General features: G+C 46.1%; 1 protein-coding gene across 14 annotated transcripts in view; it reads left to right on the forward strand.

Moving 5' to 3' along the window:
- Positions 1-24,477, forward strand: part of CALD1 (caldesmon 1) — a 669,061-nt gene that overhangs the window by 572,195 nt on the left and 72,389 nt on the right. For all 14 annotated transcript variants that reach the window (XM_069628357.1, XM_069628356.1, XM_069628358.1 and 11 more), the window contains one exon: positions 20,903-21,167. In XM_069628357.1, the coding sequence (XP_069484458.1) occupies positions 20,903-21,167 (265 nt within the window). The remainder of the gene's footprint in view (positions 1-20,902; positions 21,168-24,477) is intronic.

A 24,477-nucleotide genomic window follows, 5' to 3' on the forward strand; every position in this document is an offset into this window, starting at 1 on the left:
TCAAGGGTTCTGCCTTTGATATGGGTTGCCCCTGTTACTTTTTGGGTGAACCCTAATTCCTCAAGGGAATCATTGATCTGCTTGGCGTTGTGATCTGCTGGGTCTTTGAAGCCGAGGTTAATGTCTCCTAAGAGAAGGCATTGTGAGGAGTTTTTAAGGTTGTCCGACAGGATGTTAGTAAGATCTTCTTCAAAGGAACCTAGTTAATGTATATGTCCTTATTTCCGTGTATCATTGGCCTCTGTAGAGACTGAGTTTCTTGGTGTGGTAGCCTTGGAACTTCAGGGCGGCAGTCTTGTAGATGATGCAGCATAATTTCAAGATGACACTGGCTTGCATCAGGAGCCAGTTCAGTTTGATGAAGGTCAGTGTGATGTTTTTGAATTTGCAGAGTCCTTTGATGAGTCATGCTGCAGCATGTAGGAAACATCTGATGCGTGCCAACATTGTTGCTGGAAGGCCTTCCTAAAGGGCTCTGCCAACATTCAGGTGGGAGAGGACCAAATCTTGGACAGCATATCTGAAGTTGTTTTCTGGGATGAAGGGCTTGATTTACAGCGGGAGGTAAGTTGGTACCAAGCCGTTTGTGTCTTCCTCACTATGTGCTGTCTGAGGGAGAGATAGCTGTTGATGTTGAACTCAAGAGACTTGGTGCAGTTAGCCAACTGAGGTATTAAGTTCTCGAGGTTCATAAGACAGCCAGGTCTGGATGTCGGGGTGTTTGGGGTTGTTGATTAACGGTAGGAATTCACTCTTAGAGGGGTTGCAGTGGACATCCAGGGCTGGATCAATGCAAGGCAGGCCTTGCGATTGTGGGTGTTTTTGATGAACGATATCTGGTGGTAGGGCTGTGTGTCATCTGTGTGTTGGTGGATGTGGATGTTTTGTGGAGCCAGCATGGTTCTGAGCAGTGGTATATAAACATTGTGGACAGGCTGGATCTTTGCGAGAGTCCACAGTTGATGGGTACCGTTGGTGGTCTGGAGGGATCCATTTGGACACACTGGTGGTGGTTGGCAATGTAGAATTTGAACCAGCTGGGGACAATCGCGCTGATCCCCATTCAGAGATATAGAATGTCAGTGAGTGTCTGGAGGTCTACTATGTCAAATGCAGCTGAGAGGTAAAGGATGGCTATCATCAAGAATGTTAAGGGCATAGTCGATCGCCTTGATGGCAGCCATTTATGTACTGTGCTTGGGGTCTGAAGCCAGATTAGTAGGACTGAAGGAGGTTGATGACTTAAATGTGTAGGAGGAATTGTGTGGCTACTACTTTCTCAAGGATCTTACTTGGAGATGGGCTGGTATTTTCTGGAATTGCCAGGCACCACTGTTGGATTTTTGCAGCAACTGTAGGATTTTGTCCTTTTGGCCTTGGGTCCTTCCTATCGTCTATCTCCTTTTCCACATGTAGTGTCCCCCAGGGGTCTAACCTCTCGCCCTGGCTTTTCAACCAATACCTGGCAACTCTCGCCTACTGTATCTCCATTTTCTGCTCAACTTTCCGGTGCTATGCTGACGACACAACTCATTTTCAGGCTTCCTTCACCCTCCTTCTCTCCTTCCCTCATCTCTGATCGCCATTCAAAATTGGTGTGCCGCCAACGATCTATGTCTAAATGCCAACAAGACTGAGATCCTCCTTATTGGTACACCATCTTCATCGTTTCCTCTCACTGTCTGGCCGGCCTCCCTTGGCCCTCCTCCTACCCCCACCTGCGCGGCTAAGAACCTTGGTGTTATCTATGTCCCTACACTTTCCTTCTCCGCATACATCTCTGATTTCTCCAAAAACTCAAACTTTTAATTGCACCTCCTTAGAGGTACTCTGCCTTTTCTCTCCTTCCCTGAAAAGCTCACCGTCTCCCAAGCTCTGGTTCGCTCGAGACTGGATTACTGTAACAGCCTCTTTCTAAATCTAGCCGCCTCCACTCTCCGCCCTTTACAACAAATCCAGAACGAGACTGCAAGACTTGTCCTTTGCCTCAAGCCCTGGGATCGTATCTCTCCAGCCCTGAAATCCCTTCATTGGCTCCCAGTGGATGCAAGGATTACATTTAAAACCCTCTGCATTGTCCACAAGGCTTTCTGGGCCCTGGGTCCAAAATACCTTAAACTATCCCTTCGTAAATACCTCTCCTCTTGAGCCCTTCACTCCTCTACTTCTAACTACCTCAGGGTTAGTTGTTTTGCTAAGAAACAAGCTGGGGGTAGATATTTGTCCTCAGCTGGTGCCTCCCTTTGGAACAGCCTCCCGGCTGCCTTGAAACTTGAGGAAAACCATCTCTGGTTCCGGAAGCATCTCAAGACCTTCCCCTTTGCCTCTGCCTTTGCCCCCCCCTCCCCTGTTGATCTGTTTCTTCTCTTGGCATTGTGCTCCTGGCTACCCTCGGACCCAGGTACCTGCTCACCCGGCCACCCTCCTGCACTGCCTCCAGGCCACCATCTGCACTATGGTTCAGTATCTTTACCCATACAGTCCCACTCCAACTTTTCTTCTGCACTGATCAGATATACCTCATCTGACTAACTTTCACCTGCCAATTGCTGGCTGCACTACCATGGTTTATCGCCCATATTTATTTATTTTATTTAATATTTATTCTGTTTTCTCCCCTCTGCTCCGCACTTTCCACTCTACCCACCTTCCAGGCACTTCCCCCTTTTCCCTTTTCCATGCACTTGCGCTTTCTTAAATGTCACTGTGCCTAGTAAGATCGTTGTTTTCTTTTTTGTTCTCCCTTGTTTCCCTCTCTTTTTGCCTGGTCGTGCTCTGAATCACTTGTGTACGAGCGCGATATAAATAAAATATCATTTCATTTCATATTGAGGGTCAAGGAGAAGGTACATTGAGCTTTTAATGAATCAGGTATGGGAGGAGTGCTTCAGTCGGAAGGGTCTTGAGTATGGAGGGAGGGAGGATATCGTCCATATACAATGTGGCCTTGAGAGATGCTAGGGTGGCAGTGAGAGTTTTGAAAGCTGTCCCTGTCCAGGTAGTTGGGGGTTTGCAATATGGGCTTTGTAGTTTGCTGTAATTTGTGAAGTTGGTGTCTGTATTTGCAGATCATGCTGATTTTGTTGATGAAAAAAGAGTCGATAGTGGTGGATTTTTGATGGGGTGTGATAATGATGGGACAGGTAGAGGGTTGATGCAAGGTTTGATAGCTTTGATGTGGGCTGTGCTTTCGTTGTTGTCCTTGGCAGTGGTGATAAGCCGTCTGTGTTCCACTGAGTTACTTGAGCAGGGCTTAGTCTGAGGCGCTGCCGGATTTTGCCAAGTCTTTACTTTCTGATGGCTCTTTTATTTTAAGTTGAGTTCCTGAGTGTACCAGCGTGCTGTAGTTTTAGGCTTGAGCATGCATCTTTTAACTGGGGTATGGCGGTAGTTAGTTGTGAGGGTGGTGTTGATTTATTGGAGAAGTGGGTTACGGTCATGATTTGTTTGAGGTACATGGGCCCATCTGGTGAAGGTTGGTGAGTTCTTCCATTAACGCCTCCACTGGGAAGTTCTTGAATTATCTGCAGTTTTCTTTGCTCAGTTTTCAGAGGATATGCTTAACTGGGCTGTTGTGACATTTCAAAGGGGATTGCCAGATGGTCCGACCAGTCAAGCGGAATTGGAGAGTTGTGGTCGAGAATATTACCTTTCCTGTGAGTTGAGTTTTTCATGTGCTTTGTGAGGTTTAGCTTGTCGAGTAGGCAAAGAAGATCTTTCTTCATTGACTTGTTGCTCGTTTACTAGGGATGTTGAAGAGGAAGATGTTGTTTACATGCACAAGAGACATAGTGATGACCAAGTCCATGAAGTCTTCAATGAGGGCGGTGTTTGGGCCGTCTGTACATCAGGTGGAAAGTGACTGTGTCCTTTGGGGAGAGTGGGAAGTGGCATGAAAGATTTTTGATAGAGCTGCTGTTGTTGACGTTCATGTGGGTGCATGGCCATGATGCCTTGTGAATGATCGCAAGGTCTTCACCCATCTTGTTTTGTCACATGGTGGGTGATGGTGGATGTCATCCAGGTCTTAGTAACGACGATGGCAGCCACGTCCTGTTTGGTGATGTGGTCGACAATGTCTGCTGCATGGTTGATTGCTCAGTGGACATTGGTGACTATTAGTTTTCTTGTAGTGCTGGATGATGGAATGCTGATGGGGCTTCATGGTGACATGAATGAGGTTGCTTCGATGAGGTGTCCATTATGTTGGTAATTGCGATGACTGGTGATGGTTGGGATAGACTGTTTGGTAGAGAGAGGGGGAAACTATCAAGGGAGCTTTCCTGATGTTAGGGAAGCTGGTTTTTGGTCCTAGGTCCTTCTGGTCCAAACCGGTCCAACAGGGATTGCATTTTTCTTCATCTGTCCTCTGCTTCGGATGCCCAGATGAAAGACACCCACTATCTAACCGGTAGGAAAGTAAAGGAAGGGGTAGGGTTAAGCATGTAGGCGGGGCTTCAGTTTTAAATAATGTAAATGCAGCAGTCCCTTCTTATTCATAGCATTGGTGCATAGTGGCCAACACAACCAAAACTAAATGATAAAACCTAAATTACTGTAGAGGGGCATTTTATTTCTTCTTCTTCATTACTCTCTGCACTTTATTAACAACAAAACATGATCTTATTTGCTTTCATATAGCACAGCTGTTGCCATTTCCATGGTCTCCATGATGATACATTCTTCGTTAGGCAACAGATCCCCTCCACCCCCCCCCCCACTTAGACTCTCCTTAAAGTTAGCATTTCCTAGAATTATAGTTTTTGACATTAGAAACTAACCATGTTTCTACGACATGCTTTTAATTTTGTGAGCTATTTAAAACAGCCTCCTGTTTTTTGTAAATTCAGCTATAAAGGCTGCCTCCACACACCAAACCTCGTGTCTGCGCTTTAATTCAATTTCCCTCTAAATTAGGAAAAACAGATTCTGGTCGTATTGTGCTTTTGGGTAGCAAACATGTTTATTTTATCATGCCCTTGCCTCATAGCTTTGAAAGACTTGGGGCCTAATTCATGGAATTTTTAGTGCAGTGCAAAGTGACTTTGCACTGCCAACAAACACCGTGATTCACAGAGCGATGTAAAGTACGCTTTGCCCCGTGAATTAGGCCCATTTAACGTGGTGCAAAGAGTACTTTTGGAGTGCAAAGTAAATGACCGTGAACTGTAAAAATACACTTTGCACCGCTCTGTGAATCAGGGTGTTTATTGGCAGTGCACAGCGCTCGAAAAAAGATTCCATGAATCGGGTAGTTGGTATTAGTTCTACCATGCATGCTTGCTGGCCTGGCTGGACTTCTGTCGTATATCTTGGCCTGGCTCGTTGGGGTCACAAGAAGACTGTAGCAGTGAGGAAGATCTGCAGTATTAGCCTAATTGACTTAAAAACATTTGACCAAATTTTCTCGCCCTTTCTTTCAGTCAAATGTAATTAAATATATATATGGGGGTGGGTAGGGGTATAGATTATGTTGAGGGGAAGTGGGGGAGGAGTTGTGGAGGCGGGGGGGGGTCTCCCCCTTATTTTAGACCAAAAAAAGGTCAAATGAATTCGATCAAATGTGATTAGGTCAAATGGATCCAAGCCAGATGGGCGCCTGGTCAACATCAAGCTGGAAAGCATTGAGGTTTTAAGTGTTGTATGATTGGAATATTTAAAGCCGGTTGGCTTTTTTTTCCATCCCACTGTTCACACACCGTCCCCACGGGTCTGGGAAATGGCATATTTCTCCATTATGGAACACATGGTTGCTATAGAATTTATGGAGCACACATTTTAAAAGACAAGTTCTGAAAAAGAAAGAAAATCAATCTGTCAGTGCATACTTTTAGAGTCAATCATGTGTAAAGACAATAAAGTCTTTGGCTTTTAAATGTCATTGCTCACATGCATTTTAATGTACTTCCAGTATTTGTACTGTTAAAACATATACCCTATTCAGATATACACATCTAAAAATGCTTGCTCAATATAATGCAGCATCTCTCTATAACCCCTACCGTTCGTTGTAAGGATATTGCAAGTCCCCGGCCGAGTTCCAAGGGAAGTCTGAGGTGACTTGCAAAAATCCTTTTTATGTACAATAGGGGGTACTTTATTCCTCGTTATAATTGGCTTCATGCAGTCATCTCCTTTACTACCTGGGCCTCTTGCTTAATCTAATGTCCGAGATCTTCCGTTTGCTGATCTGTATAATTGATGTAGAATGTGTTTTGGATTTAGAAAACCTAACCTGCAGCTTGTAATGTGTTGCAGACAAATAGTTTGAGCAATTTAATAAAAATTAATCGGAGAACGTTTTCATGTTGTGCTTTAAAATAAGGAAAAACACATGCTGATTCTTGCTAGCGTGTTAAACTCCAGAAGTGCACAAGTTAAACAATCTATCATAAACAATTCCTTGTCAATTACTGTCTGTAAAGTGTCAAAAAACGATTTGACAAGCAAGACATTTGAAAAGCCTGTCATGCCTTTGAGTGCAGCAGTGACAGCTGGACTTCTGCTTTCTGCTGGCTCAAGAAGCGGGCATTGTGACGTTACAGCTGAAGCATAATAACTGATTACAGAGCACTTGTGATGTAATTTTCTTATTAACAGTCAACTGTGATGTCACAAGTAGCCTGCAATAAGAACATTATTTCCAGGCTTTCAAACAGATTTTTCAGGCTGCCATGTATGATATAAGAATATTCCTAAGTCGTTTTTCAAATTTCAACTGAAAATATATATACTGTATGTTCCGGCGTATAACACAACTTTTTAACCCAGGAAAATCTTCTCAAAAGTCGGGGGTCGTCTTATACGCCGGGTGTCGTTTATATGGAGGGTATATCCCAAACTCTATATTTTAACTGGAAAAGTTTGGGGTCGTTTTATACTCCCAGTCGTCTTATACGCCGGAACATACGGTAGTTGAATCCAAATTATTAAACACCTAGTTTCATTTGATGATATGATGAAAGGTGTGCAACTGTTTTTCTACTGTTCTCTCTTTTGTTACTCTTTTTTGAGTGCTTCGCTCCTCCATTCTCTTCCTCTACTCCCTTGTTCTTCATTCTTTTCCATCCATCTTCCATTCTTTACCCCACCTCTCCTCCTCGCTGCAACACTTTTGATCTCTCATCCTCTACCTTTCCCAATTCACTCTCCTTTTCTTCTCCACCTGCTCTTGCTCCACCATACACTCCTCCTCTCATGTGCCTCCATTCTACTTGTTCCACTCTCCTTCACACCTCCTTGCTGATCCGCCATACACGCCTCCTGCACTTCATCCCACACCAATTGATCTGTACTCTGACTAATAATTATCCACACTAGACCTCTGAATTTGTATACTTAAGTAGGACGATGTTGTGTGGCTGCATGTTTCCATGATTGTGTGCAGGCGGTGCAAGCATGTCCAAGTATTGGTTCATGGTTAAGTGACTACCCATTCTTCATGTAGTTATTCATTGGGAAGCGGCCCTTTCTGTGACTCCACTTCCTAATGGCAACCATTTTAGAATGCCTACACTCACGATTCAAACACCCACAACCATTCCCAAAGGTCACCACGCTGTCATTCTGGTGCCACTTTTGCAGGCTCACCTTGTGACTCTTACCATATAATGTTCTGCCAGAGGTTCTTACAAACCTCTCCTCCTGACATGAGGTGACTTGTTGGTTCCTACTACTCCAATGAGTTGGCGGGCTGCTTGATTTAACTTGGAGTCATATATATCATAAAACGTATAAACACATATTTTAGAGAATAAGATGGAACTCTTGCTATAAATGGAACTGGGGAATCAGAGGGATACCCTCTACACCATCTCACAGGCCTGCATCATGGAGCTGATGGTGGATGTGACAGATGGCCTCAGCAACACACCAACTCCTCAAGGGTTTTTATTTTGATTTTCAACAGGCCTAGTGGCCGTCCCTCTCTCCCTAATCTAGGAATGGGACAATCCACCCTAGCCCAGACTTCCCTTGCCCCGGATTGGTGCTTGTGATCGCCAACCCCTACTATCTAAAAGCTATCAAGCTTTAGGCAAAGGCATAAAGGCAAATGCCCTATCTATCTCACCACCGTCAGGTAACATTCTGGGGTTCCTAGCCCCAACATTTCCCAATGTGTGATGTGAGAGCTGTGGCTTCCAGCCACACAGATCTTCACCCACTCTGGTCCTTCATCGCTCTGATATTCCTACTCCTGCTCCACTCCCTTCGACTACACCTGCAGTCTTTCCTTCCTTTCACTGTTTCTACCTCCTCTGTCCCTCCAATATTCCTCTCTATTGTCTACCTCCATCCTACAATCTTACTTTGTACTACTCTTCCCAGGACTTCTCTCCCATCTCCATAGTATACCTACTCCACTTAACTATGTCTCCTACCTCCATGCAACTACCACTCATCTCATCACCAGAGCGAACTCCTCCTCACCAGAGCCAACTCCTCCTCTCAACTACTACTGCTCCTACCGCCACAACACTACTACTAAAATGCCCCCTTCTTATCAGTCACGCTACTTTTGCTCCCTCAGCCACCCTTTCTCCCACTCCCTAGGCAGCCACCACCAATCTCACTCACACAACTTGCGCACACACACACACACACACACACACACACACACACACACAGACAAACACAGTACCACTTTCTCTGACGAGTCAATACCTCACCTTGGCTTTTATTATGTGTTTGCTGGAATCCTGGTGGTAATACCGCCAGGATACTGGCAAAGGGTAATAATGTTGCTGGTACTCCCTCTGGTGGTGTAACCACTGGATCATGAGTGCCTGTGACGGTGGAAAATCCCCATTCCATGGAGTCCCATTGGACTCCATTTGGGTATTTGCAGGGATTTGCTGGTAGCACCAGTGCCAGTGATAGTGATTTATGCTGGTAAGGTGCCAGATTGACCTCCAGTAATGTGGCATCTCAAATATATGATGCCCAGCTGACCCATAATATGCAGTCTCCAGGGGTTGTCCTTGTGGCATTAGGCTAGGATGGCTTGACCATCACTCAAGAAGATTGGAAGTATTCATGGTGGATGGTGGGGAAAAGTCGAATAGTCTAAATTTAGAAAGTCGCTCTTACACGACCGGTGTGAAATATGAAGTACATTCTTTCAAGACCGGATAAGGAACTGCCACAATCGTGGGGCTAGCTGAGGGTCGGCAGCTGCAGATTTGTTACATGGGTATGGTGTGTATCCTTTAAGTTGGAATTATTTTTAAATGAAGTAAGCATTAGCATTGCAAACCTGTTACAGAAAGATCCAAATAGACAGTCTACTCAAAAATGTGATCCACTAAAACAGTACATATATATACAATAGTAAATACCCTTATAGTAGCCTATCCACCTTTTTCAAACTAATTGTATGACCTGTGGCTGGTGGTAAACTCGGTACATTGCAATGCTACGGAGAGGGGTCAAAAGGGATCCCTAGACACAAGCAACACAGATGAATTAGTCACGATGAGGGCCCACTTAAGCCAATGCATGAACAGTAACAGTATTTCCACCTAGTCTCTAATGCAAAATAGTATGGGTAACCACAGGTGACCATATGCTTAAGGGTAGTACCTATAGGGTCTCAAGGGAATAAATAGTTTAAAGAATGCCCCGAGGGCCACCAAAGGCTATATACAAATTAGGCTTGTCATAGCAGACCAAAAGTGTCTCAGTACACTCGGATAAATGGGTGGATACAATTTACAATTTCAAGTTAGAGTAATCCAATACAGTTCAATGGACAGAAGTGCAGTGATTTAGTACTGTAAAGCCCCCAATAAATGTTATGTTATGCTATGCTTTTGTGATTTATACAGTGCACTGCTGCCATTTTCATGGTCTTCAGGCGATCTGGTGGATCTGAAAAGGAAGGGTGGTTGGGAGGGGCTTAGTTTCTGTGATTGAGAGGAAAAAAACGCAAGAGAGCTTTGATGTGCTGTTGGTAGCTTCAGTTCATAAAAACCAGTCGCTGTGTGCTGGTATGTAGACATTATGTGGCGTTTGGTGTATGAGTGTGTAAGGGTGATTTGTGTGTAATTGGTTTCGTTTCCTGTTGGGTGTTGTGGAGTTTATCCAGTTTGCGGCTGATTTAGGTTTTTGCTGTGCTAGAGGTATTAGTGTTTTGTTCAGTGTATGAGGGTGAGTATGCAGGATATTGGGGAGTTTTTAGTATGGTCAGTGGAGATTCGTCTGTCATTTTGTGCCATGCTTATGTTGATCTGTCAAGGTCATACTATTCTATGGTGATTTGTGGTAGAATGTTTTATTTCGTTTGGGCTTCTTGTTTTGGTTAATCAATTTTCAGTTATTTTGATGTTTCCATTGTGATATCTTGGCAGTGTTGATTTTTTCCTGTTTAGCTCGGTTACTTAAAGAGCCATGTTTTTAGCAGTTTTCTGAACTTTAGGTGATCTTCTGGTTGTATTGTCTTTAGGAGTTCCAAAGTGTTGCCGGTTTGCAGGTGAATGCTGTCCCCCTAAATGTTCACTATTGTTTAGGTTTGAGGCAAGTGTCAGTGCTGGACATTAATGTTCGGTTTAGTTTGTAGATGGATATGTTTCCTGTTGAATTCTGCTCTTTGGTCATGGATTGCTCTGTGTGTAATGAGCGTTTTGATGAAACTTTGTTTTTTGACCGGGAGCCAGTGTAGAGTGCTATGTTCTCTCTTTGTCTGAGGAGTAGTCTTGCTGCTGCGTTCTATATTCATTTTATTTTTTTGTTAGGTAGTCTGGCATTCTAAGATGGATGCTGTTAGCATGGCCTATTCTTGACATGGCAAGATAAATGACAGCACGTCTTTATGCACAACGGTGAAAAGGGGGAGTATCCACTTGATTGCGTCTAGGTGGCAAAAGCATTTCTTTACTACTGCACTGACTTGCGGTTCGAGTGTTAAGTCATGCCCATTAATATTCCAAGATTTTTGACCACCTTGGATGGTTCTGGTTGGTTTCCCATTTCAGTAGGGCATGGAATGTGGTGTTGGTTCAACGGGGCATTGGGCACGATCATGATTTCTATTTTCTCTGGGTTGAGTTTAAGGCTGTTGGTACTTATCAAATAGTTTTATTTCTGTAAGGCAGTTGGCTTTTGTTCTTTGCTAGCGTTGATTTTGTAGATGATTTGTTTTGTCTGCATAAATGTAGCAGATGAGGCCATGTCTTTTGGTGAGAGGGGTCATGTAGATGTTGAGTGGCAGTGGAAGGCTGAGCATTGTGGGACTCGAGTTGTTGTCTGGAAAGCTACATGTACGAACAAGTCCTGCAACATGTAGAAAATCATTGGATGCTAGACCATTCAGCCCCATGAGAGGAACAGAAACTCAGAAACACTCTTCAATCAGTTTAGTCAATGGAAATGTGTGGTAGAGTAGCACCTGCAACCCCCCACTACTCCCAGGGCCAGAGGACCCCCAAATATAATTCCAATAAATATATCGGGACCTGGAGACAAGTACCTATGGTGCTAGTAACTAAGGATTTGGCTAAGAAATGGCGGGAAAACCTGGCAAGTACAGGGCTTTCATGGCTGGAACAAGGATCCAGTACACTTGAACCGCATATCAGCAATAACCTAGATGGCCATTTCGACATTGGGCCATACAAGTATTTCACAAAAGATACAAAACATTATATACATTTCAGAAGATACATTTAATTAGTGTTAGAATTAAATCAGCTAAGGTGCAATAGACCTCAATCCCAATTTCATCCCATGGGGTACTCCGTTCATAGCAAAGGCTTGTCAATATAGATTTAGGGGATCTCTGTGACATTAATTCACCAGTTGCCATAGGGATCTGGGCCGAAGGGTCACCCAGTGTCCTTTTTCCCAATGGAACAGCATTTCCATGAGAGCACAGGCCACAGTTGCTTGTTTACCAGAGGATAGACACTGAGTTCTATTGGAGTGTTTTTAGGCCAATGGCACCTCCTATCAAAACTCAGTATGCTTCTAGGCAGACCTGGGTCAGTGAAGTCAAGTGTGACAGAGTCCAGGGCATTTCCACCCTGTTGGCAAATCCTGGTGCAGCATGCAATTTGTTCCCGGGTTATACATAAACATCCCCTTACTACCCAAATCCAGTGTGTCCATTTGTTTAGGAGTGCTTCCCTTTGTTCGTACTGGTTGAGGGCCAGTTTGAGGACCTTTATGTAGGTATATTTCTCCCCCTGCCCGAGTGACTATTGGCCTGCTGAGTTTGGTGGTGGGTTTGGCGATAGAGGTTGCTTGGACACAACCCATCCTACTTGCTGTCTTGATGGCTCTAGATTTCTCCTTGGGTGCGCCGCCTGCCTTCGGGCTAGGGGTCAGTGTCAATGGAGGGGGAACAGTATTTTGCACACTCTCGATAGAATCCCAGCCACTTCAGTGGGCGGGGACTCTTTGACAACTGCAGCCCCTGTAGTTTAGATGCTTGCTTTGTTTCCACTGGTGATCGCCCTCCCACCCTGGGCTGAGCTGGTATTATTCAGGCTAATCTCAGGCAGAGTTGTTTCTACTTCCTCTGATGTGTTTGAAGCCCTTTTCCCACCCTCTATGCTAAGAGACACACCGCCCTTGACCATTCCCTTCCCAACGGCTCCGAACAAGTATAAGACTGGGTTTTCCAAGATAAGGAGTTCAGATAAAACAATGTTACATTGGCACTCTCTAATGGCTGTGCCACCAGTCTGACCCAGATTAAGCATTGTCACTTGCTCACAGGGGGATGATATGCTGAATATTCTACTGACCGGCGGGGCATCAAGAGTTACCCCGATTGGGTTGGCCAGCATCCACTTGGCTGCCTGTCCCCTGGTTCCAGTCCAGGAATTTTCTCCACCCATCAGTTCCCCCTTGGGGATTTGCTTGGTGAGGACCAGAGGCGTGTTAGTGCTAGCAGACTCAGATGGATTTGTGCACCCCTCCGCTTTGGGCAGAAGTCTTAATAATAACGGCGATTGGTGATACTTCGGCGGATACTGGCTGGTATGACAGAGACTGCCGGACCCATTCTAGAGGCAGTGGGGTTGGAAGTGTCCATATCAGGCGTAACAACCACCCCTACGGCCACCGGTCCAGCTTTATCCAAGGGCGGTGGCGGACCGCTGGAAGCCACCCATGGCCTGTTTGGTCAGCATAGGTTTCAGGCCAATCATCAGCTGGCATTTGCCCCATATAGCTCTCTGTATCCATGCCTACGTCGGATGGTCGTGTGGGCTTTTCAACTGCGAAGACATCCTTGGTGTTTTGGGCAATTCACCCTCCCCACCGAAGTCCACGCTGACAGGGGCACTGAACGATCCTAGGAACTGATGAATCTCATTGATACGAGAGTGAGCTTTCCCCAAGGACTTTGCAGAGTTATTGCGGTTCATCTCAGCGACACAGGGAAAGTTTATTACAGTCGATGGGTGTATTTTCCTTTTTACAAACAGGATTTTCGGTTTGGGTTTGGGTATGAGTGCCGGTGCAGGTATGGGTGTGAATACAGGAGCAAGTGTTGCGGCCAACACGGGGTTGGCATGATGGGAAGCCCTCTGGTGTTCGTGGGGTGCTCTTTGTGAAGTAAAGACCAGTTTTAAGGAGCCACTATGCACGATTGGTACATATTGAAACCAGGAGAAAGTCTGTAATGACTGGGAGGACTAATGTCCTAAGTCTAATGTCTGTCGTTGTCTATCCATGTCATATACAAAATCCCATTGCCCCCACGTCGCCTATCACGGCTCTCGCCTGCTCTGATGCCTGGCAAACCCTGTCACTGCTCTCTGGCCGCTTTTGTCTGCCGTGCAAGCCCTCTTGGTGGTTTTCCTCTTTCGCTTCAACTGGTACTGATGTCGGTGTTGGCAAGCGTGATGAAGCAGGAGCTGGTCCTTCCTACCTTCAATCTGAGACCTTCAGCCGTTGCGGTCCGTGGAAACAAGGTGTTCCTACTGGTCACAAGCGCGCTGATGGCACCGACACCTGCACCCTTTTCCCCCTGCAGGCTTCGCCCTTGCGGGTGTTTGCTGCAGTTTTTATGTTCCCTGTGAGGCCGCGGCTTCAAAGTGTGGTGGCTGACAGGAGGCAATGTAGGGACTCGGCACCCTGCTGGCACCAACACCCATGCCCTTCTGCCCCAGATGGAAAAAAATAACCATCTGTGTTACCAGGAGGACCGCCCCTCCAGCGGAAGCCACAACAGGAAGAACGAGGAAGCTGAGGAAGGATATCCGGACAGCTAGAGGGGCGAATGGTTCCACAATCAAGGACCGTTACTCGAGATGGCCCACGATGGAGCAGAATCAGAGCAGTGGTGTGTCCCACCACCCACACAGGCTTTGGAGACATCCTGCCTCAGGAAGTATTTGGAAGGAGGCAGCACAGAAGTGGGCAGAAATTGTCCCAGGATGTGTTTTGGGCAACCCTGCGGCAGAAAACCAGGCTAACCCAGTTAAAGCTACTTAAGGGGGTTCAGGGCTGTGCCGTGAAAGGGGCCCAGTTGAGCACAAATGCCCTTTTTAAGCCAGCCTAGTGGTCCACACAGACCAAGATGGAGCCCAACAAAATGTCTGGGTTTAGGTCTTGCAGAAATATATTGGTACGCCAATGACTACCAGACTGGTACCAGGGACATCATTTGGGGGTCCCTAAGGTATGCTAGCTACAACCCCTGGCAACTCTGCTGGTACCCATGGAACTTGCAACCGCTGATTCAGTGATATCAGAAAAAGTGGCAACTCCACTTTTTAGTAGAGGGTGTTTTGATGCAAACCCTGTTTACTTTTAGTTGTTCCAGTACCTGATCCTCTCCAAGCACCTCAGCAGCTTTCTAGTAGCTTCTGATGAGCTCGGGGAGGCACAATATGTGGGGAAGCAAAATTTCACGCCTAACCAGGAGTCTCGGGAGGATAGCTCAGGGGCAACATGCTCGCCTTAGAAGCAAGACTTCGCGGAGCACCACAGGTTCGATCCCCGGGTCCGCGCTTAGAAACCTGTGGGTATTAAGCACGTTATAAATCATACCATCTCAGCAGGACATGGCATTTAAAGGAATAACCAGGCAGAAGCTAGGGTTGGCACGTCTTTGAGGCCTGGAGCTAGATTTGGGTATGCAAGTATTCGCTCTCGGTGTTTGCAAGAATGTGGACATGTGGGCAGACAGGGAGCTTTAGTGATCAGGTAACATATTTACAGTGACTATTTAGCCAGGCAGGGTACTGAGGCGGTGTTACTTGAAGCTGCCCTTGGCTAATGATAGAAATAACTGTACATGTGAGGGGGCACCATACATGTGTTGTATACAAAGCATTAACTACCATTGGATGGCATTACTGGGACATTTGAGTCTGTACTAAGGCATGGTCTATTTTATTTTCAATATATTTTGTAGTTTTGTATAATACCAAATTGCAGCCAGCCTCTTTAAGGCATTCTGTAGATATAAACGGTAGGATAGGACACAGGAAATATTTATGAGAGAAAAGGAAAAGAGTTTAAGGTGACCTACACTTGGCTACATAAGGGGGGAATCGCCTAACCTTTCAAGCAAGAAGGCGATGGGTGGGTGGACAACCTTAGGGAGTTATTGGGTTAACAATGAAAGGACCACATAATATAGTGCATTCCAAGTCGACCACAGTACAAGCTAACAAAAGCACTTTTCTCCCTGATCAGAGCAGGAAGTAGACAAGATCTTGGAGACCTGCCTTTATCGACTGGCGGGAGATTGATGGAGAACCCATAGTACTAGTTCAAGAAATCTCCCTTATCCAGACATGTGTGCACAGCCGGGCTTTGAATTTCTTTTTGAACAACCTCACGATTGGTTCTGAGGAATGTCGAATAAGAGGGTATCTGCTGGTAGAAACTGGATAGGTGAGGCTGGTACATACAGAAGTTGACTGTACCTTACATGTGAGCCATTAACTGCCTTTGGGTGACATAACTGAGACATGTGAGAATACACATGGCATATAATGGCAGCTCACATGTTGATGCCGCTTGCATGTGGAGGCTATGCCATACACATGAGGCATTAACTGTTACTGTACGGAATTACTACAGGTGTTGAGGCTTTATTTGACTTATAATGGCAGCCCGGGCATATGGGAGGCTCAACTGCTATGAGACCCTCCCCCTTTTCCCTTCTCTCACAGACTCCAGTCTGGAACCCCCTGGCTTTGGCGCAGTTTACATTTTGTACAGGCCAATGCTCTCTGTGCCTACTGCAGTGGTGATTTGGCGCAGTTAAACAACCTTGTAACATTTTTTTTTATTGTTTAAAGTGCTGATCTAGCTGGAGAGCACTGTACAGAGTGTGAGTAGCCAGCATTTGGGATTCCATATTTTAACAGTAGCACAGCACTGCGTGGTCTGTGCATCGCATGTGCATCCTTTGGAATTGGTACTTGGTCAGGTGTTGTTGAAATAGCCATGTTTTGAGAGATTTGCACAATTGGAGAATTGTGTGGTGTAAGGAACTCATGATGGCGACAGTAAAGACAGACACAACTGATCACAGTTCAAGGGTGTGTATTAAACTGTATATACGGGTTGGAAAAATGCCTAATTGAAACCTAATTCTAAGATGGGAGCAAACTACAACCATCAAATAAGCAGTCCTAGTGGCGTCTTGTCAAAAAAAGAGCCTACACTAAGAAAAACCTATTGCCAATCCTTACGCTAAACACAAACAATGAGTGTAGGACGAGGTTCACAGGAAAGAAAGAAGTGCTCACAAATAATAAGTCAGGAAGCCGTATTCGTGGTCTCCCGTTCCCCATGTTTTCAGCACGGGATAACTCCGGAGCACAGCACACGCTCGAGCTTTCCCAGCACGAGCTAACAGTTCAACTTTCAACTATCCTGGCCTTTGGTGGTTACGTCTCTTTTCTATAAAAAAAAGAGTGACTCTTGCCTCCGAGGATCTGATGTGTTCCATAAATAATGAACAAAAGTTCCTTTCTGCTTGCACGTTAGGTGATGCCTTTTCACCACTGGATACCCCTCTTTCGGGCGCAGATCCCTAGAAAGTTCCTAGCAATATCAGGCCCTTTGGTATTCAAGCTTCTCGTTTCCGAGGGTCTGATGGGCTCCAAAAGATTGAACAAAAGTTCAACAAAAAGTCCAAAGTTCTTAGCTACTGGTGGTTTGGTGATCATTCTTAACCCCTCAGCCCCCCTCTTCCGGGCTCAGACCCTTCTCATTTGTTAGCCTCCCTCCGCGGGGTTCGCTATGGCTTTCAACACAATTTCATCTGTGACATCTATTTCACCAATCTTAATGTCTTTTTGTACAGTTCACTGTGGACATCCCTGTGCTGGGTTCACTCCTGTCAACACACTGTTAGTTGGGATTTTTGGATTTGCCCCTTCTTTATCGGCATCCCTCCATTGGGTTCACTCTTGCCAACTTTTGCAATTCACAAAATGCGGGATTCATTTCCCTTAACTTCACCTTCACTTGTCGGTCAAAGACTTTCGACTGTATGGAGGTTTTGCTAGACCCCCGTATGACCACTTCGACCCAAGCCTCTTGCGCCGTTCCCAAGGCCTGCTTGTGACGGTAGTTTCAACCATAGGGTATTTGTTTCTCAAGCAAGAACCTGCGTGGTGCCCGTCTCCTCTATAGCTGGCTTTCCCCTCTTGTATGGAAATAACAGTTCTTTGTACTTTCTTCAATTAGCCGGTTTCGCTACTTTTGTTCAAGCATAGTTTGGTTTCTTATCGGTTCTCCCCTCGACTCACCGGCTGTGATGAACCGCTCGGCTTTGCTTGTCTCTGGAGTCAAGGCCTGTACCACGATGTCCAGTGTCTCCCATCGGCTTGCTTATCAGCAGAGGAGGGCCTTGTGCACCGTTGACATCTGCTGCAACACACGCTGGCTATTGTTCACGATGTTATGTTTCCTTCTGCAGAGGTTTCACTGGTCTGGTTTGGAAAGGGCAAGGTTGCTCCTCTCCTTGACACCCTCTTGATTCGCGCCGTCTTTCTCCTAAATGCCATGCTGAGTTAGCTCTCTTGTCATGCGGTCTGCCTTACTCGTATTCTGCTCTTGTGCTCCACCATTCATCCCTGTGGGGAAGGGAAAGGGCTGTCAGTTGTGTGTGATTCTGGTCAGTTGCCTGACTTTGCCTGACCCTGGCGTTGGGACATGTCAGGTAAATGGCTTTGGTGTTTGTCCATCATCTTTCGCGATGGGTGAAAATATTTGTGTCAGAACTGGGGGGTGGGCGGTTGAGTGTTTGCATATCGTCCGGGGTAGGATGGGTAAAAGGTATAAGAAGAGGGGATACCGCATCCACCCATTGATTTCCCACTTCCACTCCCCAAGGACCCCCCATCTGGGAGATCCTCCCTCAGTAGCCCACCCCCAGGAACTGGATCCAATAGCGATAGCCGTGTCCTGGCCACCTGAATGACAGATCTCTGGAGACTAAAAAGTGTGACTCCTTCAGGTTTCTCACAGGGGGCATTCCGTAACCGACACCGGGATCGAGTTTCAGAGGGTGGGTACATACATACAAAACTGCCTTTCAGCAGCATTTCTGAGGAAATGTAGTCTGCACTTGCATAATATGGCAGACCCTCGATATGCCATGCTGTACTTTACGTATTATGACTGTACCCGGCACGCAAACCTATAAAATGCATACAACAAAAGTATCTGCATTTAGGAGGCCACACTTGTCATATGACAGCAATACTGTGAAAAGCCAGGTTAACATTATAGCTACCATATGAGGCTGTAGCAGGCATAAGATGGCAGTATACCTCAACATGTCAGGCTATAACATAATATAGTTATATCTGGCACATGAGGCTGCTCAGGGCATAGGATGGCAGTATCTGCATAAAGGAGTCTACACCTGGAAGATTTTTGGCACCACCTGGGAATCTGCTGTTGTATTTAGCATGAGATGACTTCGGAACTGTAAGGCTTTAACTGCCATAACATGCCATAAGATGAAGTCAGGGTCCTTTGCCTATGTTTTTTCAGGTGTAAAACAGTCATGTCATATGAACCCACCTATATCATGATAGTAAAGTAGGTTATGAAACAAAACAGGCTTTTGACTGCTTTGTTAACTACGTTTTAGTTACATTCTCAACATCACTTCCTGCTAGGTCATCGGGGTCAGAAGGCATATGCAGTCATTTCCTGTGATGTTATTGATTTAAAAGCTTGTGTGACTGAAAATTGTTACGCTGGAGTGTGGGAGCCCCTCTACTGAGAACGATCATGGGTCAAATACCCCGTTCTAGGGAATTTCTTCCACTCGGGAAGGTCTAAAACCACATTTTAGCTCACTGCACCCTTCACAGAGGAGAAATGTCCTTTCTGAGCAAGAGTACCACCAGGAACCCCGGACACGTGTTTGGGCCTAGTCGGGCCTCCTCGGTGAGGTGATGCTGAGCCTCTCTAAGGCACTCAAGTAACTGGAAATTGTGTTTCTATTTCGGTAAAAATCACTGCACACCTGTTGAAGGCAAAACTAAATTACAACTGATGGCAGCCTACTCCCCAAACATGTTTGTAGGGTGATACAATCACTATGCAACCAAAATGAGGTGCTTAAAAAAAATACCACTGCACTGGTATGCATACAGAATACTAGGTTAGCACATCACAAAAAAGGGCTGCAGTAACACGAGGAATTCACGAGAAGCCCCTCTGGCCACAAAAGTAAGGTAAGAAAAGAGGAAAAGAAGCAATAAGTAGAAAGCTACGTGGTCCCATTAAGTGGTGTACATAGCACACATTAGTTCAACCTATACTGTCGGCCACTGTGCAGGGTTGCATGCCTGATTCTAGTTCAGGAATGCTAATGGAGCAAGCACGCTCTGGTCATTCGAGCCCCATATTCCACTCTTGATTCCAATGCAGTTGTTTGTCTTTTGCACTGTGTGTCTTAAACCTGTAAAGACCACCAGGAAGCAATGTTTCCCAGAACCACATCTCAGACACTGGACCCAAAGGAACTCATTGCAAGTTAGGTGGTAACATTGCAGTATTTCTGAGTACCAAGGCCCAAGTATGGGTGTAGCTGGATCTACATGTACAAATGCTTGCTTTGCCTTGGAGTTAATACCTCCTTTACAGTTGGCAGTGGCCATCCTGGCAGAATTGCCACATGCGGAACACTCCACCCCTTCCCAGTGCACGAACGCGAAGGGCCTGATTCACAGAGCATTTCCCTATGGGATTGTGCCATTATAAAACGCTTCTGTGAATCGGGCCCTAAATTGGGCATCGAATTCCTGTTTCTAAAGTGGTAACAGTAATTCAGTTTGGTGGTATCCTCAGAACAAATCCCGCAATGCGACCCACAGCATCGTGTAAACTGGTTTTGGATAAAAGTATGTGCGTTAACCTGCAAATGAGAATATTTTGGTGCCATCAGCTCTGGGTTATGAAAGGAGATTTTTGGCAGTGTGCCGGCTTTGTCTTATTGTCCAGCCGTTTTCTTTTGGATATTGAATGACAGTGTATGGATGTTTAATGGAGTGTACAGCATTTAGCATTGACAAAGACCTATACATCAATAGTTGCTGCATACAGAGATATATGTCACCCTGTGGGCATCGTTTGGTTTGGGTGTAAATAAAGGGATGAACCAGAAGCTCGACTTTACCGTGTCATTACCGTGTCATTACTGTGTCTTGGGTGGATAGCTCAGGGGCAACGTGCTCGCCTTGGAAGCAAGACGACACAGCATCGCAGGTTCGATCCCCGGGCCCGCGCTCAGAATAAATTTACAATGCCACCATTTAGCCTATGAGGGATGCACCTGAGAGACTCTAGACGCGCTGCTGTGTAACTGGCAAGCGCGGCTGCCTTATTCATGAGTGTTTAATAATGTATGAGCTACTCAAGCCAGCATGGGGAAATATCAACATGTTAACCGGGTTTCTTTTGCTCCCAGCCGCACCAGCTTAAAAAAAAGCCACACAGAACCCGAGGAGGTCGATGGGGTACCGAAGGTGGAAGCGGGGAAGCGCCTGGAGGACCTGCGCCGGCGCCGAGGGGAGACGGAGAGCGAGGAGTTTGAGAAACTGAAGCAGAAGCAGCAGGAGGCCGCCGTAGAACTGGAGGAGCTGAAGAGAAAGCGCGAAGAGCGCAAGAAGGTGCTGGAGGAGGAGGAGAAGAAAAGGAAACAGGACGAGGCCGACCGGAAAGCAAAAGAGGAGGTATGCCCTTCATGAAGTGTTTCTTTTAAGGAGGGGCGGGGGCAAGGTTGGCTGTGGCGTGGACATAATAAACCATTCGTCCCAATGACCAAATATCCAGGGAAGCAAATATGCACAGGCATGCAAATGAGTCCAGATAACGATGGCTCACATTCACAAAGTTGGTACACACAGGGGGGGCTTGGGCTTACTTCTGTGTTACACACCCAGAGAGGGCTTTGTGTTCACACATCTCGCACTGAGTGACTTTGACTTCCAGCTGACATAACTCGGACTAAGTCAGGAGTACTCCGTGTAACTTCTTTTGTGACTAGCATAGCCCTCTCCAGATTGTAAGGCAGGGTTACTCTGTGTACATTCGCTGTGAATTCGCAATGTTTGCAAACCCGTTATCATATTAATCGCATTTTAAAAAGTTATGTGTGCCTTTCACCGCACGTTCATATCGTGACATGATTTAGTGGTGCATGTTATTGAACATATTGGCAATACTTAGAGGAGGTGAAACACAGCCTCTATAGTCCAGAGTGGGTATAGACCGCCTCTATAGTGCAGAGTGTGTATACACACGTTTTACAGAGAGACCGCCTCTATAGTGCAGAGTGGGTATACGCACGTTTTACAGAGAGACCGCCTCTATAGTGCAGAGTGGGTATAGACCGCCTCTATAGTGCAGAGTGTGTATACACACGTTTTACAGAGAGACCGCCTCTATAGTGCAGAGTGGGTATACGCACGTTTTACAGAGAGACAGCCTCTATAGTGCAGAGTGTGTATACACACGTTTTACAGAGAGACCGCCTCTATAGTGCAGAGTGTGTATACACACGTTTTACAGAGAGACCGCCTCTATAGTGCAGAGTGGGTATACGCACGTTTTACAGAGAGACCGCCTCTATAGTGCAGAGTGGGTATACGCACGTTTTACAGAGAGACCGCCTCTATAGTGCAGAGTGGGTATAGACCGCCTCTATAGTGCAGAGTGTGTATACACACGTTTTACAGAGAGACCGCCTCTATAGTGCAGAGTGGGTATACGCACGTTTTACAGAGAGACCGCCTCTATAGTGCAGAGTGGGTATAGACCGCCTCTATAGTGCAGAGTGTGTATACACACGTTTTACAGAGAGACCGCCTCTATAGTGCAGAGTGGGTATACGCACGTTTTACAGAGAGACCGCCTCTATAGTGCAGAGTGGGTATAGACCGCCTCTATAGTGCAGAGTGTGTATACACACGTTTTACAGAGAGACCGCCTCTATAGTGCAGAGTGTGTATACACACGTTTTACAGAGAGACCGCCTCTATAGTGCAGAGTGGGTATACGCACGTTTTACAGAGAGACCGCCTCTATAGTGCAGAGTGGGTATAGACCGCCTCTATAGTGCAGAGTGTGTATACACACGTTTTACAGAGAGACCGCCTCTATAGTGCAGAGTGGGTATACGCACGTTTTACAGAGAGACCGCCTCTATAGTGCAGAGTGGGTATAGACCGCCTCTATAGTGCAGAGTGTGTATACACACGTTTTACAGAGAGACCGCCTCTATAGTGCAGAGTGTGTATACACACGTTTTACAGAGAGACCGCCTCTATAGTGCAGAGTGGGTATACACACGTTTTACAGAGACAGCCTCTATAGTGCAGAGTGGGTATACGCACGTTTTACAGAGAGACCGCCTCTATAGTGCAGAGTGGGTATAGACCGCCTCTATAGTGCAGAGTGTGTATACACACGTTTTACAGAGAGACCGCCTCTATAGTGCAGAGTGTGTATACACACGTTTTACAGAGAGACCGCCTCTATAGTGCAGAGTGGGTATACACACGTTTTACAGAGACAGCCTCTATAGTGCAGAGTGGGTATACACACGTTTTACAGAGAGACAGCCTCTATAGTGCAGAGTGGGTATACACACGTTTTACAGAGAGACAGCCTCTATAGTGCAGAGTTTGTATACACACGTTTTACAGAGAGACCGCCTCTATAGTGCAGAGTGGGTATACACACGTTTTACAGAGAGACCGCCTCTATAGTGCAGAGTGTGTATACACACGTTTTACAGAGAGACAGCCTCTATAGTGCAGAGTGGGTATACACACGTTTTACAGAGAGACAGCCTCTATAGTGCAGAGTGGGTATACACACGTTTTACAGAGAGACCGCCTCTATAGTGCAGAGTGGGTATACACACGTTTTACAGAGAGACCGCCTCTATAGTGCAGAGTGGGTATACACACGTTTTACAGAGAGACAGCCTCTATAGTGCAGAGTGGGTATACCCACGTTTTACAGAGAGACAGCCTCTATAGTGCAGAGTGGGTATACACACGTTTTACAGAGAGACAGCCTCTATAGTGCAGAGTGGGTATACACACGTTTTACAGAGAGACCGCCTCTATAGTGCAGAGTGTGTTTACACAAGTTTTACAGAGAGGCAGCCTCTATAGTGCAGAGTGGGTATCTACACGTTTTACAGAGAGACCGCCTCTATAGTGCAGAGTGTGTATACACACGTTTTACAGAGAGGCAGCCTCTATAGTGCAGAGTGTGTTTACACAAGTTTTACAGAGAGACCGCCTCTATAGTGCAGAGTGGGTATACACACGTTTTATAAAGAGCCACCCTGGATGAAAAATATTGTTTTGGGGCCGCCCCCAACACTATGTACTTGCTAATGTTTTCAATTAAAAGCAGTTACCGTAATCCTGTTTAAAAGTGACTCGTACCCCAATGGACATCTCCATGCCCCCCACTACAGTGATGGGGGGCAGGCCCACAGTTTAAAGACCACTGTTGCTAGTGCATTAAAAAAAGTCTTTAAAATCGCGCTTAGGCTACACTTGCTTTTGCAATTTATGGTACAGGTGTCACAATTTAGGTGCATTGGCTTTTCATGGACAGAGTCCTCTAAACAAAATGGCGATCGTAATATAAATGCTGTGCATTCATACCTTGCGCCCGTCTCGCTGGGATTCGTGAGCTGAACCTGTATCGCAGGGCCCAGGTAATCCAGGTTGTGGGAGAGAGGCAGAGCAGTTCTTGCAGGGCAAACATTGCTCCAAGAAGGCGCCAGGCACTTGCAAAATGTACATGTAACATGTCATCCCCACGGTCGCTTCTACACATAATGCCCGCTAGACACACAACCTCACATTGCTTCCGTGTTGGGGAAGATTGTGTGTCCCCGTCTCTTTCTCGCTCCCTGTGCCTCTCACCAGTGGTGAGGCCAGGGTGGGGACAGGGGGTGGCCACCCCACCTGGCTCCCCACTGGTGCCCAGTGCATCCCTCAGCCTACCGCTGGCGCC

Source organism: Ambystoma mexicanum, chromosome 12, assembly GCF_040938575.1.
Source record: "Ambystoma mexicanum isolate Mex_15411 chromosome 12, UKY_AmexF1_1, whole genome shotgun sequence".
Taxonomy (NCBI): domain Eukaryota; kingdom Metazoa; phylum Chordata; class Amphibia; order Caudata; family Ambystomatidae; genus Ambystoma; species Ambystoma mexicanum.